Below are 17,268 nucleotides of genomic sequence, written 5' to 3' on the forward strand. Positions count from 1 at the left end.
AACAAAATTTTTACAAATGTATGTGGTGCTTGCCTGTGCAGAAGTTACTAAGGTGTTGTAAGTTTGTATAAGAGTATTACTTTCTTTCAAAAAAACAAGAAAAAATCCTACAGATTGAAAGTTTTGAACGTAGTGTGTCTCATGTTTCTCCTTCATTGACGGTTGTTTTATCATCCATCAGGTGGAATAGGTCTAATCAGTTAGAAAAGTAATAGTACATCTCTTCTCAATCAGCTGTACGATTCAAGGTATCAAAAAGTGTCATGTCTGTAGTGCAGGACGAGTCTCTCTGAATAACACTATTAAGGGCTAAGGGTTTGGTCACTAAAGAGGAGAAAAATGACCAAGAGCATGTTGATTGTGCTTGAATTGTGAAATAGCCTCTTTTTGTATTGCTGTTGAATGTGAATATAAATGATATTTGGCTCGGCTGCTCTGTGTCTTTGTTCAGCAGTGTTTGGATTGGCAGACATGTTGAAGGTGTGAGCTAGATGGAACTCGACTTGAGTTTTTTTTTTATTCTGCTCTCGCAGATGTACTTTGGTACATTGTTCCCTGCTTTGAATAGTTATTTTTGATTGTCTTCCGCACTAGAAACAAAAGTGTCAGTACAATGTTATTTTTTAAATAATCTTCAAAACATGCAAATTATATTTTTATAGGCAAATGAGAGGGTTCCTACACATTTGGAACAGTATGGATTTTGAATTGTGTAATTTCCAGGTCTGGATAAGTATGGAAAAATGTTTTTCATTTCCAGACTATTGCCCCTATTCAGTTTTCTACAATATAAATTTCTGAAAATTTATATTTTTATATTTATATATTTATATTTATACTATATTGAACTTCACTAAAAGAATATTTACTCAAATGCCACTCAAACCAACAACAAATAAAAAAGCAAACGATCATTTAAATCAGACTGTACTTTTCTTTATCATGATGCAACATCAAACCACATTTACAGTAACAAACTGATGTGTCAGAGGTGAATATATGCAGGTTATGGACATTTTAGGTTTCTTCTCATCATGTAAGCATGTTATCACTGAGAGAAAACAAATGAAAAAAACCCTGAGAAAATAAAAATACTTGTAAAAATACTTACTCAGATAAGTACAGAGTAATATTAATTAACTACATGTACTTATAATAGATTTAAAGTCCCCATATACTGTACTTCAAGCGAAATCAAAGAACAAACTGATTGTGATGTCATTTCAGGCCAAAATTAGGCCAAAACAAAGTTTGTTTGGAGTTTTGGGAGTTCGAAACGGCTTGCCAAAGCGAACTTTCCGGAAAAGTTCATTCTGGCTGGAAAACACCTTTGTACCACCAATGGTCTGTGGCAATTACATGGGTAGGTGTGCGCTGAGGCTCCGCCTTCTTTGACGAGGAAATCTTCTTTGATGTATTTCTTCTGTTCAGTCCGTCGAGGTCGGACATCCACGATTGAAAACATGAACACATTGCATAGCCGCTTTATAGTGAAAAATGAAGTTGTACTTCTGATGAAATGAGACACTGGCACTGGTTTTCATGTTTAATACTGTAAAGCTGCTTGCTTTTAAGCAATCTATTATATGAAGTGCTATATAAATAAATGTGACATGACTTTACTAGAGTTCCAAATTGCCGAGCTCGTGCAAACATCTCCACTTTTCTGTGATCAGATTCTTATGCTTTATTATAAAAAATGCTTGTTATTTTCTTATTTTGTTATTGAGAGGAAAGCATACAGCACATATTTCTAAACGTCACTCTCAGCAGGATGTTTGCTAACAGTATATAGCGTGTCACGTATTTCATACTTTTTTCCCTTAAGCGAAGAATGAAAAAGAACTTTGCTGTGAATATATCGTTGCCTTTATGGTTTGGTTTAGGGTTTGGTTTGGGGTTTGGTTTAGGCTTAGTTACTTGTAATTATGCATAATTTACTGTTATTACTATAAGCAAATGTAGTAAGTAAACCATAAGTGACCATAAAATAAAGTGTTACCAAAATATTTACAAATGACTGTACTATATACCGAATTTAATGTTGAAAATAGTGCTGTATAAACTAAATATGTTCTGAAAAATCTACAGAGAGGTATGGAAATTTGAAATGGAAGCCTGAAAATTGTGCACATTAAAACCCTTTTTTTATACAATATTTGCTCAAACTTTATGCAAAATATCTGAAAACATAAATATCCTGATGATCCCAAAATTAGTTCAGTCGATACGGTTTTGAATTTGGCCTTCGACTTCCTCTTCCTTATAATTTTCTGTCGCTTTCTACTACTACTGTTTAATGAAAACAGTAAAAATGTGAAGCATATAACAGAGTTTAACCGAGACTGTGGAACATAATTGTATTTTGGTGTGACTATCACATGACCTGTTGCTTATATTTAAAAGATAAACACATTTGAAGGTCTGATATGAAGAGTATCACATCACAACACACAATCATTAACTCAACAGACGCCTTGCACAATCCCTGAAGTTTTGAGTAGGAAATATTTGGCATTGTCCTCTGTTGTTATGTTGTTGAAAGAATGTAGCAGAAACCCACTTGAATCTGGTTAATATCAAGAGGAAGTGGATGGTGGGAAGAGTACAGGAAGTGGTACGAGAGAGAGTGGGAGTGATGACAGAATGCCAGATGTGTTGGGTTACGTGAGTGTACGGATGGGTAAAGATAAATACTTATACAACCCATGTGTAAATCCATAAATCCTCTTCACCAGCTAATTAGAGTAATTACTCTTCAACAATGATTCTATAGAAACATACAGGGCTACCGCAAAAAGTTTTTGCCTGTGAGATGCCTGTGTGCTTGTTTCTCTGGCACATAAGGTCTATAGAAACAATTAAAATGAAAGGCTTTGAAAATTACTTTACATAGGTAATTGTAATAGTTGCAGAGAAGTGAACCAGTCAAGCAATCATATATTATGAATAACCCTTGTCAAACTGATGCATGTCAAACTAGACTGCAAATTGCCTCCACATCCTGTTTGGCTGTTCCTCCAGCCTGGAGCTGCAGCCGTCTTTCATAGATACCGTTTGAGAGTTTCCTCCTTGAGAGCTGGAGGTGTTCCAGAGGAGAGTCTGATCCAGGATTAGGCTGTAGTCACTCATCAGGACAAACACTGAGGCCTCAGCTGGTCTGGAATCTGTTTTGGGCTGCTAGTATCAGCAAGTCTGGTACTGCAGATACGGTGGATCCACTGGAGTGACTCGGCTCCAGTGTTGTAATCTAAATGAGTCAGCATTAAATGAGTCTTATCACCAACGCCTCCTGTGCATCCTTGGGTGTTACAAACCCTCTGTCATGGGTGTAGTAGACACACACTTATGAAGGACAATATAGACAAACAAATAAAGACGGACCTAAACAGTCTCCATTTTCGCTAAAGATGAATTACTTGAGTTATGTACTTTTTTATATAAAGGTTGAGAACATGTTTAGTGCATTGATGTTTTACACCATCTCATAATAATATATGACCAATATGCTAAAAAATATTAAATTACATAAAAGTACCAGAAGTTCACATAAGCTTAGATATGAATATTGTCTTGGACGAAGGGGTTAGAACCAAAAGTGCTGCCATAGGAGAACTCATATTATGTTACATTATTATACATTACAAAACCATAAAGCCCAGTCAGAAACCCTAAGAGAGAGAGAAATGAACCTCTTTGCTGAACCCAAGGTGCTTCAAAGAACAATTAAAGAATGTGATAGTTTACCCAAATGTTTTTTTGCATTCTAATTTTATAAAAGAATAAATTTATCAAAACAAGGAAAATGAAGGTGGACTCATGTTGTAAGCACCATAAAAGTTTCACATTTTAATTGACATTTCATGTCAGCTTTTTATTGTATTTTGGTTTGTTTCCCTAACATTTGTTTTCATCTCAACAGTTAATTTTTGTCAAATGGAAGAGTGCAGCCCAAGAATTCTGTAAAATTTCTGGGTTAAGGTGCGGAAACATTAGCAAAATTTAGGCAAATTGTATGGGCAAAAAAGGGTCCATTGTCTATAGCGTAGCAATGTATAAAGCACAGCTCACACAGAAGTCACTTTCAAACCAAGCAGCTTTCTGTTGGTCAGCACAGAAAATTTGCAAGACCAACCTGAACTTGAGGGAAATCTGCACAGGGAACTTTGTCGGCTTCACACGAAACTCTAATTTCAATTGAAATGACTGGATTTCATCTGCAAAATTTTGGAGAGCAATTGTAAATGTGACTGCACCTTTACACAAAAGAATGTCATATTGGTTTGGAACATCATGAAATTGAATCAATAATGACAGAATTAAAATTTTTGGTGAACTGTTATGTGAAACTTATGTGTGTAGTTTATTAAACTTTGATTTATGGTTCCATTCTAGCTCACAAACCTCACATTCAACTGTACATCAGTAGTAGTATCCAATAATAATTTATCTGACAAACATTTTTTTTTTTCAACAGTGATTGTGATATCATGGCCTCAGGATCTCCAGACGTCACAGCCACTACTGAACCATCAGAAGCAGCAGAAGAGTGTTCAGGTAATGTTCAAGTCCCGATTAGTGTTTTATCATCCATATGAACAATGGGAATGTAATACATTTTTCCCCACGTAGAGATCATACATGAAGAATTAGGACACTCTACTAAATGAAGTGATACAAGATACTAGTCATGTAGCACACAGACAAAGACAACATTTGTCTCTCCCATATGAGCATGCTTTCCACTGTCCGACATTTGACCCTTCTCTCCAGTTTAGTGTGGGAAGGAGGAAGTCCAGTCTGCTAGAGTCAGATCCTGCAGACGGCAGGCCTGTGTGGTGATGAGGATTAGCCATTTCCTTGCAAAATAGGGTGCTTGCAGAGCAACCATAATCTCCTCTGTCGGATTGTGGTTCTCTCTAAGTCCATTAAGTTCAAGAGTTAGTCAGTGCCTATAGTGTGTGTGGGAGGTGTTAATCTTGTACAGATCAATCACAGGATACTGATAATTGATCCATGACCAGGGTCATATTAATTACACTCATGGCCATTAACTTACACATGAAGGAAGGCATCCAAATATAGTCATATGAATGCAGATATTTTATAAGAGTGTCATCTGTAAGTAAGAATTTGTACTTTCGAAAACTTCTGAATCTTCTTCTTTTGAAACTGTCTTTGAAACTGTCCCTTCCTGTAGGCTACATTATTACAGTATAAAATACTGTATTTTTATAATTGTTGATCCAAAAATAGAGGCTAGATTTTTATTGCTGACTTAAATCTTTTGAATCAGTTCGCCAAACAAAAGCTCATTCAGATTCATTCTTCAATTCATTTAATAACCCTTCATGTAGACTAAATAGACTCAAATCTTCTGGATCAGTTCACCAAAAAGCTCTTCCAGATTTGCCTGGAAAATCCAGCCTCACCACTGTACCAGCGGATGAGTCTGGTCAGCCATTGAATCAATTCGATTTCTAGGGCGGAGCAAATCCGAGCAAACGGGAAGCGGAGTAAACCAATCAGAGAAGGGCGGATATGACGTTAGCAAAGCGACAAGAGAGTCAACAGCGAAAAGTAAATAATTAATGTGTTTTTGGTCATTTAAAACTGAATTCACGGCTGAATAGAACAAACTCTCGGGTCTCCCGTGCGCAATCTTTGTTGATTTTGAAGGGACTTTCACCGCACTAGAGTGACGCTGTTTGCGTCACTGAAATCTGATTGCACGGTACGGTTTGGAGTTGACTCGAGGCGCGACGGAGGGCGGACTGACCAGACTGATATATCTTGTAGAAGATATATCATTCTGGACTTGCCAGGCAACTTCCAGATACATTCCAATTCAAATCTTCTAAATCAGTTTACCAAGAAAGCTTATTCAGATTCATTTTGATTAATTCAATAACATTTCATGTAGGCTACATTAATAGAGGCTAGATTTTTACTATAGACTCAAATCTTCTGAATCAGTTCACCGAAAAGCTCATTCAAATCCATTCAGATTCAAATCTTCTGAATCAGTTCACCAAAAAAATTAAAAAATTCAGATTCATTCTTTGATTTATTCAATGACCCTTCCTGTAGGCTACATTAATAGAGGCTAGATTTTTGCTATAGACTCAAATTTTCTGAATCACTTCACCAAAAAAGCTCATTCAGATTCATTCTTTGATTCATTCAATAACACTTTGTGTAGGCTATGTTATTTCACCTTGAAGTTATTATATTGCACTTTATGAATATGTTTTTAATTGCTCATTCAAAATTACATGCAAATTGTTGGAACATTGATTCTTGCAAATGATTCAAGTTATCTAAATCAATTCACCAAAAAAGCTCATTCAGATTTGTTTGTTTCATTCAGTAACAATTCCTATAGATTGCATTATTGTTCTTTTAATTGTGGTCATCAGTTTTCATCTCAGTCATAAATATATTCAGTAGGTTAATCTACTCTAACCAATAATATCCTTCTTTAAATCCTACATTCTAAGGCTGTTTGCTTATCTTTGAAGGTAGAAAAAAAAACAATCACATCTCTCTGCTACAAGGGAGTGACTTGAATGGAAAATATGAGTCATTGTTGTGAACAGGAGTGCAGATCCTTGGAAAAAGACTGGTCTAGTATTTTAAAAGTCCTGATTGGAATATTATTAAATGTACAGTTATTTATTTTGACAAAGATAAAGTTGATTTATAATATCCTTTGCTGTGATATAGTAGCATAAACAATTGTATTGTACATCCCTGAAATAAAGCCACAACGCAAACAATGCACTTTTTTATCTTATGCACTCAGCGTTTAATGTGGCCACATTTAAACATACTAAGGCTCTGTTCTTAGAAAGCAATATTTAGCATCTCTTACTGTGTAATCAAATAACCGAGCATTGAGTGGTTTATAAAAGACAGTGAGATCTCTTTCTTTTTGCGTTGTTTACTGCATTTAGACAGGCCACAGCTGGAGACTGTAGGCTTTGCCAGTAGAGCTGCCTCATGTGACTCTCCCCGAGACAAGAGAGAGAGAGAGACAGGATGTCAGGCAGCAAGGGAACACCAAAACACAAAGCCTGAAGTCATAATATAAAGTCCTCAAAGACTGTATGGGGAACAGTAAATTCAGTCACCAAAACCATGTTTTTATTTATAAAGTCTTGAGTTGTGTTGAGTTGAGTTGTTGAGTTGTGTTGAGTTGAGTTGAGTGAATGCTGTTCCAAAACCTAGGGAGACAGATTTAAGGGATCACTGGCAAAACCATGTTTTTATCTATAAAGTCTTGAGTTGAGTTGAGTTGAGTTGAGTTGAGTTGAGTTGAGTTGAGTTGAGTTGAGTTGAGTTGTGTTGTGTTGTGTTGTGTTGTGTTGTGTTGTGTTGTGTTGTGTTGTGTTGTGTTGTGTTGTGTTGAGTTGAGTTGAGTTGAGTTGAGTTGAGTTGAGTTGAGTTGAGTTGAGTTGAGTGAATGCTGTTCCAAAACCTAGGGAGACAGATTTAAGGGATCACTGGCAAAACCATGTTTTTATCTATAAAGTCTTGAGTTGAGTTGAGTTGAGTTGAGTTGTGTTGTGTTGTGTTGTGTTGTGTTGTGTTGTGTTGTGTTGTGTTGTGTTGTGTTGTGTTGTGTTGTGTTGTGTTGTGTTGTGTTGTGTTGTGTTGTGTTGTGTTGTGTTGTGTTGTGTTGTGTTGTGTTGTGTTGTGTTGTGTTGTGTTGTGTTGTGTTGAGTTGAGTTGAGTTGAGTTGAGTTGAGTTGAGTTGAGTTGAGTGAATGCTGTTCCAAAACCTAGGGAGATAGATTTAAGGGATCCCCGGCAAAACCATGTTTTTATCTATAAAGTCTTGAGTTGAGTTGAGTTGAGTTGAGTTGAGTTGAGTTGAGTTGAGTTGAGTTGAGTTGAGTTGAGTTGAGTTGAGTTGAGTTGAGTTGAGTTGAGTTGTGTTGTGTTGTGTTGTGTTGTGTTGTGTTGTGTTGTGTTGTGTTGTGTTGTGTTGTGTTGTGTTGTGTTGTGTTGTGTTGTGTTGTGTTGAGTTGAGTGAATGGTGTTCCAAAACCTAGGGAGACAGATTTAAGGGATCCCCGGCAAAACCATGTTTTTATCTATAAAGTCTTGAGTTGAGTTGAGTTGAGTTGAGTTGAGTTGAGTTGAGTTGAGTTGAGTTGAGTGAATGGTGTTCCAAAACCTAGGGAGACAGATTTAAGGGATCACCGGCAAAACCATGTTTTTATCTATAAAGTCTTGAGTTGAGTTGAGTTGAGTTGAGTGAATGCTGTTCCAAAACCTAGGGAGACAGATTTAAGGGATCACCGGCAAAACCATGTTTTTATCTATAAAGTCTTGAGTTGAGTTGAGTTGAGTTGAGTTGAGTTGAGTTGAGTTGAGTTGAGTTGAGTTGAGTTGAGTTGAGTTGAGTTGAGTTGTGTTGAGTTGTGTTGAGTTGAGTTGAGTTGTGTTGTGTTGAGTGAATGCTGTTCCAAAACCTATTCAGTCACCAAATCGGCAAAACCATGTTTTTATCTATAAAGTCTTGAGTTATGTTGAGTTGAGTTGAGTTGAGTTGAGTTGAGTTGAGTTGAGTTGAGTTGTGTTGAGTTGTGTTGTGTTGTGTTGTGTTGAGTGAATGCTGTTCCAAAACCTATTCAGTCACCAAATCGGCAAAACCATGTTTTTATCTATAAAGTCTTGAGTTGTGTTGAGTTGAGTTGAGTTGAGTTGAGTGAATGCTGTTCCAAAACCTAGGGAGACAGATTTAAGGGATCACCGGCAAAAGTAATGACTGTTCCAAAAGGTAGCAACATATCTAAAATACCTTATTTTAGCCAAATCTCATGTGTCCTTCATAGAGAAGGCAATTGAAGAAAGAGAAAAGAAATGTGGCGGAAATAAACAGACTATTTTACCCACTATTTCTGTACGCTATGTGTTTATGAGACTATCATGATGTTAGCCAAGTTCTATTTGAATCAGCTGTGATTGGAATTGATGGCTGTTAGGACAAATAGATCTGGCATGTTTAAAGGAATCAAACAGGGGTTGTCAAGAGTTATTTTTATAAATCACACCACAACAATAGGCAAGCCAGCATTGAAAATTGTTTGTTCTCAGGAGAAAGAATGAGTCACTAATAAAGGTTGCCATCCCAGTATTGTTCACACAGCTATACTTCTTTAAAAAGCACTTGAATGAGACTGACCTTTCAGTGTTTGTTTTGGCCTTTCTGGATCTTAACCTTTGGGATGAATAAAATTAGCTTGTAATCTAATTGTTAAAATCACTTGAATCACTCTGCATCTAAGCTGTGCACTCTAGGTGATGTCATAGTCACATGTCTTGATGCATAGAAATTAGAAAGTGGCTGCTTCCGAAAGCTTATGCTGCTGACTTGCCTCTCTGCCTAATGGCAATGACTTTGCAGGCAGCATCTGTGCACAAAGGAACCTCACAAAACTGATTTTGGACAGGCTTCTAAGGCCTTGCTTACACCTGGTATTAAAGGATTAGTCCACTTTCAAATAAAATTTTCCTGATAATTTACTCACCCCCATGTCATCCAAGATGTTCATGTCTTTCTTTCTTCAGTCGAAAAGAAATTAAGGTTTTTAATGAAAACATTCCAGGATTATTCTCCTTATAGTGGACTTCAATGGCCTCCAGATGGTTGAAGGTCAAAATTACAGTTTCAGTGCAGCTTCAAAGGGCTTTAAACGATACCAGACGAGGAATAAGGGTCTTATCTAGTAAAACGATCGGTCATTTTCAAAAAAGAAATACAACTGTATATGCTTTATAAACACAAATGATCACCGTGCATGTGCTTCCGCTTTCCGTATTCTTCAAAAAGCTTACTCTGTATGTCCTACACCTTCCCTACTCTACTTACGGAAAAAAACATAACTGGCGCCGTGTTCGTTCCGTAAGGCTGCACAGTGTTTGAGCCATTTTTTTTACATAAAATTCATTGATTTGTCTGTGTGAATGATAAGCAACATCTGAAATGTTGACTGTTTCAAAAAGTGTTGATATGTCTGAAGCATGAAATATCTATGTAGATATCTATGATGAAAAAAGAATGTTTTTTGTATTCCACTGATCTGTATCGTTGAATGATTCAGAAATCACCTGATTTAACACTATGGGCCAGCTTACAGCTTACAACTAACAGCTTGCACCAGTGTAAACCCTCGTTTGGCATTAAAGGTGCCCTAGAATTAAAAATTGAATTTATCTTGGCATAGTTGAATAACAAGAGTTCAGTACATGGAAATGACATACAGTGAGTCTCAAACACCATTGCTTCCTCCTTCTTATATAAATCTCATTTGTTTAAAAGACCTCAGAAGAACAGGCGAATCTCAACATAACACCGACTGTTACGTAACAGTCGGGATCATTAATATGTACGCCCCCAATATTTGCATATGCCAGCTCATGTTCAAGGCATTAGACAACGGCAGGCAGTATTAACGTCTGGATCTGTGCACAGCTGAATCATCAGACTAGGTAAGCAAGCAAGGACAACAGCGAAAAATGGCAAATGGAGCAATAATAGCTGACATGATCCATGATATCATGATATTTTTAGTGATATTTGTAAATTGTCTTTCTAAATGTTTCGTTAGCATGTTGCTAATGTACTGTTAAATGTGGTTAAAGTTACCATCGTTTCTTACTGTATTCACGGAGACAAGACTCGTTATTTTCATTTTTTAAACACTTGCAGTCTGTATAATTCATAAACACAATTTCATTCTTTATAAATCTCTCCAACAGTGTGTAATGTTAGCTTTAGACACAGAGCACCATCAAACTCATTCAGAATCAAATGTAAACATCCAAATAAATACCATACTTACGCGATTAGACATGTTGCATGATGAACACTTTATAAAGATCCATTTTGAGGGTTATATTAGCTGTGTAAACTTTGTTTATGCACTGTTTAAGGCAAGCGCAAGCTCCGGGGGCGGGGAGCGTGAGCATTTAAAGGGGCCGCAGCCTAAATCGGCTCATATTTAATGATGCCCCAAAATAGGCAGTTAAAAAAAGTTATTAAAAAAATCTATGGGGTATTTTGAGCTGAAACTTCACAGACACATTCAGGGGACACCTTAGACTTATATTACATCTTTTAAAAAGACGTTCTACGGCACCTTTAAAAAAACTACTGTCAGGATTTACTAAAGATGCGCAGTGAAAAATTAGTGGACAGGGTTATTTTTTTGGGTGACCTTGTAGGAGTTTCCCTTTCAGATGGCAAATTTATACAGTTAGGTCTTTATTGGCAACTGAAGATAAATTAGTGTTGTATAAGCACCCAAGAGGGAATATTCAGGGGTCTACAATGACAATTTGCTAAATATGTATCATATAAACACATTTTAATGGACGTATTGAACCATGTAGGGGAGCACAACCACAGCCAACTAATCAGAAACAGTCTCCTGTCAGATGTACTTTATCACGGTCAGTAGGACTCCTCACTTTACTTGCTTGACCCTTTTACAAGTGGTATTTGTGTCATAAATTACAGTGTGATTGTTGAAACATCCTGTATATATAATTCCCAAGACTTGAGGGCCAGTAAACATGATTGTCTGCCAGTTGAACTTATTTTGTTTAGATAAGTGAACATTGACTAATTGACAGCATATGTTCAGTGTTTGCTGTATACAAGCCTCTCAAAATTCAAGATTCTCCTATGAGATTCCTTTAGTGGTACTCATTTAAATATGTTTCTGTTTTGTTTTCAATCCAGGGAAAAAGAAGTCCAAATTCCAGACGTTCAAGAATTTTTTTGTTAAGAAAAAGAGGAAGGAAAGTCCTGCTCCGTCGGGTGAGAGTGGCTTGAAGGCCAGTCAGTCGAGTGATGATGTCAACACCTCAGAGCCAACTATCAGCCACGCTAACAGTGACAATGACCGGGGGTGAGGGAATGAAGTTATTTCTAGACTGCATTTCTACTATTTGTATTACTATCTGTTTTCATCACACGGTATACAGTATTAAATATTACCAATGATATATGACATATAAACATTACTGTCTTTCATTCACAGATCCAAGATCAGCTTGGGAAACAAAGCCATGTCACATGATAGTGTCTTTGTTTCTGATTCGCCCTCATCAGAGACTAATGAGGGTCTGGGGGCATCCCAAGACAACATTCATGGGAAAGTGAAATCTTTACAGGTATTCAGAGGCTGTTCTGATTTATTCATGTATTAATTGTAAGCATTGGCGTAATTTGCGGGTGGGACGGGTGGGACATGTCCCCACCACTTTTTGCCATGGTTGATATTGTCCCCACCACTTTTTGAAACATCTTGTGGTACGGATGTATCTAATACAAAATAAACATTGATTAGCAATTTGTTAGTTTGTGTTAAATATTAGGCGATCTGGCGCTGGGATGTGTTGTTTTTGAAATCATGTTGCTCATTGCCGCTATTAGTGGCGCAACAGTGTTCTCTTGATGCTCGTGCTCACTGCACAGTCTTCACATGAACAAGCGCTTCTACTCTGTTGGCAGAAACTCTCTATTCGTTCCGGTGAAATCACAAAACAAAATGCACATAAACGTGTCCCTGCTCTTGATATACAATCACTGATGAACATATTTGGTTTTAATGAGAAAAAAATAAAATTAATTATAAAAGGGCAGATTAGAACCCAGAACCTATAGCACGCTGAATGAAAATTCTACCGCTAGTCCATCAGAACAATTAAACATTTGGCACGGATCCACATATTTATTGACTAATGTAAAACTCTCGAGACTAACAATGTAGTAGATATAAGGATGAACCTATCATATTAAAAATGAGGTCTATGTCAATAATTTTCTGCATTTATTGTAATAATACAATTACAATACACCAAAACACACATTACTCCTGTCCCACCCACTTTTTTAAACAAAGTTACGCCACTGATTGTAAGCCTGTCATGATTATTGATTTAAAACGGGTCATGACAAGGATTTTTTAAAACATTTTCAATATGTTCTTTGAGGTTCACTTATTATGTTAAAGTTTTTTGAAAAAAAAAATAATAATAAAATATATATATATATATATATATATATATATATATGTGTGTGTGTGTGTGTGTGTGTGTGTGTGTGTGAGGAAAATTATTATTTTTCAACCTTCATTCTGTCAGAAATTATCAATTTTTAAGGGGCGGCTCCTTTAAGGCTTGTCAGTTTAGCGGTCACTGTTATGAATGATAACGCCGTTGCATAGTAAACAGTATCAACGCCCACTTGCTAGTGCATGTGAGTAAGTGTTTTGAAAACATTATCCATATAAACCGTCATTTGCAGTCAAAGCACTATGAAATCACAACGCAACACGATGCTCACATCCAGTATAGGCATATGTCTGCATTATATTATATTATATTATTTTATGTTTTATGTTATATTATATTATATTATATTATATTATATTATATTATATTATATTATATTATATTTTATGTTATATTATATTATATTATATTATATTATATTATATTAATTTTCAGAGCATTTAAGTAACTCATATGGGCCTATTTTATTATAATTTTAAAATTATATTATGATTCTGAGTAAAAAAGTAGAGTATTAGTGATATGAACAAAAGAGAATTATTTCATTCTTCACAATTATTTGTATGAGAGAATTATTTCATTATTCACAATTATTTGTATGACAATTAACCATAAGCACAAAATTCAGAATTGAATACAGGCCCAATGTATTGTTTTATGCCCAGTAAAATGTATAATATTCTGTACCAGGGATATATTCTGAATGCAGTTTTAGTATTATACTATAAAGCTAGATTTGTTTTGTTGTTGTTGTTGTTTTTCTTTTTTTATCATTAGCAACTTATACACATTAAACACAGTAAATTACTGTAAATTTACCATTCTGTATTTTTACCAGTAAGATACCATTCTCACATTAGTACCAATATAACAGTAAACTCTGCAATGTCACACATCGGAAATAATTTTAAAGGGTTAGTTCACCCAAAAATGAAAATTCTGTCGTTAATTACTCACCCTCATTAACATTAATATTAAGGTTGAACCACTGTAGTCACATGAACTGTTTTAAATACATCTTTAGTAGCTCTTTCTGGGCATCTGAAAGTGTTAATTATCTTGCTGTCTATGGACGCCTCAATGAGCCATCAGATTTTATCTTAATTTGTGTTCTGAAGATGAACGAAGGTCTTACGGGTGTAGAACGACATGAGGGTGAGTAATTAATGACAGAATTTTCATTTTTGGGTGAACTAACTCTTTAAAACACTGAGCTGTTTTCTTCAACTATCTGGATAAGAAGTGCTAGTTTCTCTGTCCAATTTTACAGCATTGTTTTAACTTCTGAGTAACAGGCGTAAAGGGATGATCATTTTTTTTAACACGAGATGCATAATTCTGTAGTACGGAGCAGGGCATGGTAATGAAAAAATATGATAAGGAGGAAAACTTTTATGTCAATGTTTTGTCAAAAGTTGTCCCGCCCTCACGCCAGTAAACATCATCAGAGGAGAGATGCTGCTGCAAAAGGGAGGGGTAGTAAATAATTTATGACAAAATCATTTATAATAAATACTGCAATATTCCATTAAAAAAAAATTAAAAAAAAGATTTGTCAATTTAGATTTCATGGTGACTTTCAGGCTTTATTTTGAAACTTGTTTATGGAAAGTGGCATTTGTGTGCTCAGAGGGAGTGTATAAATATCTTCTTTCCTGTCCTCTTTCTTTAATGAGTATTAGTGATGGCAATTCACTGGACTTTGGTATAAAATTAGCAAGTCTAAGCCTCAAGACACAGAGCCTGAGATTTTCACTGTTGACATTTTGCCACCAGCCCAATTTAGGCAGGCGGGATCATTGTCAATGTCACTGATAGACAGAATAAAAACAAGACCAAACAAATGTAAGCTACAAAATGCCTTAATAATGTGTATGTGATGTTCAATTGGTCTATAAACCTTAAGTTTATTTACATGATCAAAAATAGGCTTGTCTCGTCTGTGTCTTGGCATTGATTAAATGCTACTTAGCTTAGCCTTCTTAATGTGGTTAGCGTGTTACCCTTAGACATTCCGGATAGGCACTTTGTCATTGAGCCAGACATGAGATCAGCTCAGCAGTGAAAGTTACTGGTCCATTAAGAGAGGAATCAACATTTCACCTACTGTTTGAAAGAAGCAGATCGTTTGAGAATAGCTGAGACTAGGCAGAATGAATTTCTCAGAGGTGTTTGAATGCACTGACTAGCTTTCAGTCTTGATTTAGATTTTTTTTTTTTTTTTTTTTATTGAAGCGTACTATGAGACAAAAAAAAAAATGTCAGCATACACTACTGTTTGAGATCAGTAAGTTGTTTTTAAGTGTTTTTGAAAGAAGTCTCTTATGCTCTCCAAGGCTGCATTTATTTATTTGTTCAAAAATAAACACAGAAATATTGTGAAATATTATTACAAAATAAAAGAACTGTTTTCTATGTTAATAAACCAGTCTTCAGTGTCACACGATCCTTCAGAAATCATTCTAATATGCTGATTTGATGCACAATAAACATTTCTTCTTATTATCAATCATGAAAACATTTGTGCTGCTTAATATTTTTGTGAAAACCGTGATACATACTTTTTCAGGATAAAAAGAAAGTTCCAAAGAACAGCATTTATTTTAAATAAAAATCTTTTGTAACATTATAAATGTCTTTACTGGAACTTTTGGTCAATTTTTTTATTAAAAAAAAAAAAAAAAAAAAAAAACGAGCCCACATTTTTGAACAGTGGTGTATACTTATGTCAACACATTAATTTACAATATACTAGGTAGTAGTAGTGTAGCGGGATTAATTTGTTTAAACAGTTATTGATAGTTCACATTCTGTCCTGTCTGTAGCTGCAGCTGAAGCATGCGATTTGTCTGGGCTCGCCACCATCACTCCTCTGCGGGAGGAAAGGAGAGGACGCGGGGGCTCTTTCTGAAGATGATGGTCTTCCCTGCAGTCCAACGGAGTATTCCAGCCTCCACACTGTGCTGGCCACACCTCTTCACGCGGTACTCCTCTCTATACTTACCATCTCATATCCGTTTTCACACTCATGGATTTCTGTAGCACTGATATAGCTTTGATTTGTGAAATTCACAAACCGCTGAAATGTGTCACACAAACAAATGATCAGGAACCTTGTTAAAAATAAACTTCAGTCACTCGTTTCTAATGTTGAAATCTTTCAGAAGTTCTGCAGAGAACAGCACTATAGGTTTGACAGACTTTGACAGGTTTTACTCTTGTCATTACTTGTACTGGTGTTTTGAAATAAAAATATCTACCCTACTTCCTTCTTGTTAGCTCACCGTGAATGACTGGTTTCAATAAATCCTCTTTTTTTTCATTGGGGAGTAAGTTTTGAAAGAATGTTTTTATAGTTTGTAGGTCTTTTTATTAGGGGTGTAACGGTACACAAACATGACGGTTCGGTACGTACCTCGGTCACGGTTTGGTACAAGTTCAGTACAGCAGGGGGAGAAAACTAAACATATAAAATTGCTTCTTTTTTCTTCATTTTTATTAAACAGTGAATTATTGAAATTGTGTCTTTCTCTTTAAATAAATTCAATTATAATTATTATTTTCTTTAGGATAAAAAAATCTATCTTAGCTAATGCTGTAAACTATATACAGGGAGCACTTTCTTGAACATTACTATAATATTAAAGGTTACAATTAACAACAGAGACCAAACTATTAAATTCAGTTGCTATTTATTTTTAGATATAATAATCAACACTCAAATAAAAAAACGAAATTTGCACATAAGGCAGGTTTTGCATTAACTTCTAAATCTAATTATAAAATTATTACTCCAATTATTTTTTTTAAATAATATAATCATTTACACAGCTACTGTCATAATTTGTGACTTCATGACCAATTTATTTAAACATACAGTACAGTCCAAAAGTTTGGAATCACTAAGATTTTTAATGTTTTTAAAAGAAGTTTCGTCTGCTCACCAAGGCTACATTTATTTAATTAACAATACAGTAAAAAACAGTAATATTGTGAAATATTATTACAATTTAAAATAACTGTGTACTATTTAAATATATTTGACAAATTAATTTATTCCTGTGATGCAAAGCTGAATTTTCAGCATCGTTACTCCAGTCTTCAGTGTCACATGATCCTTCAGAAATCATTCTAATATGCTGATTTGCTGCTCAATAAACATTTATGATTATTTTC

General features: G+C 35.4%; 1 protein-coding gene across 6 annotated transcripts in view; it reads left to right on the forward strand.

The window, feature by feature from the left end:
* Positions 1–17,268, forward strand: part of zgc:66433 (uncharacterized protein LOC321250 homolog) — a 55,475-nt gene that overhangs the window by 15,684 nt on the left and 22,523 nt on the right. For all 6 annotated transcript variants that reach the window (XM_048176745.1, XM_048176740.1, XM_048176746.1 and 3 more), the window contains 4 exons: positions 4,478–4,557; positions 11,756–11,924; positions 12,057–12,189; positions 15,918–16,076. In XM_048176745.1, coding sequence (XP_048032702.1) covers positions 4,491–4,557; positions 11,756–11,924; positions 12,057–12,189; positions 15,918–16,076 — 528 coding nt within the window. In that variant the 5' untranslated portion in view covers positions 4,478–4,490. The remainder of the gene's footprint in view (positions 1–4,477; positions 4,558–11,755; positions 11,925–12,056; positions 12,190–15,917; positions 16,077–17,268) is intronic.

This window comes from Megalobrama amblycephala, linkage group LG23, assembly GCF_018812025.1.
Source record: "Megalobrama amblycephala isolate DHTTF-2021 linkage group LG23, ASM1881202v1, whole genome shotgun sequence".
NCBI classification, from domain to species: Eukaryota; Metazoa; Chordata; class Actinopteri; order Cypriniformes; family Xenocyprididae; genus Megalobrama; species Megalobrama amblycephala.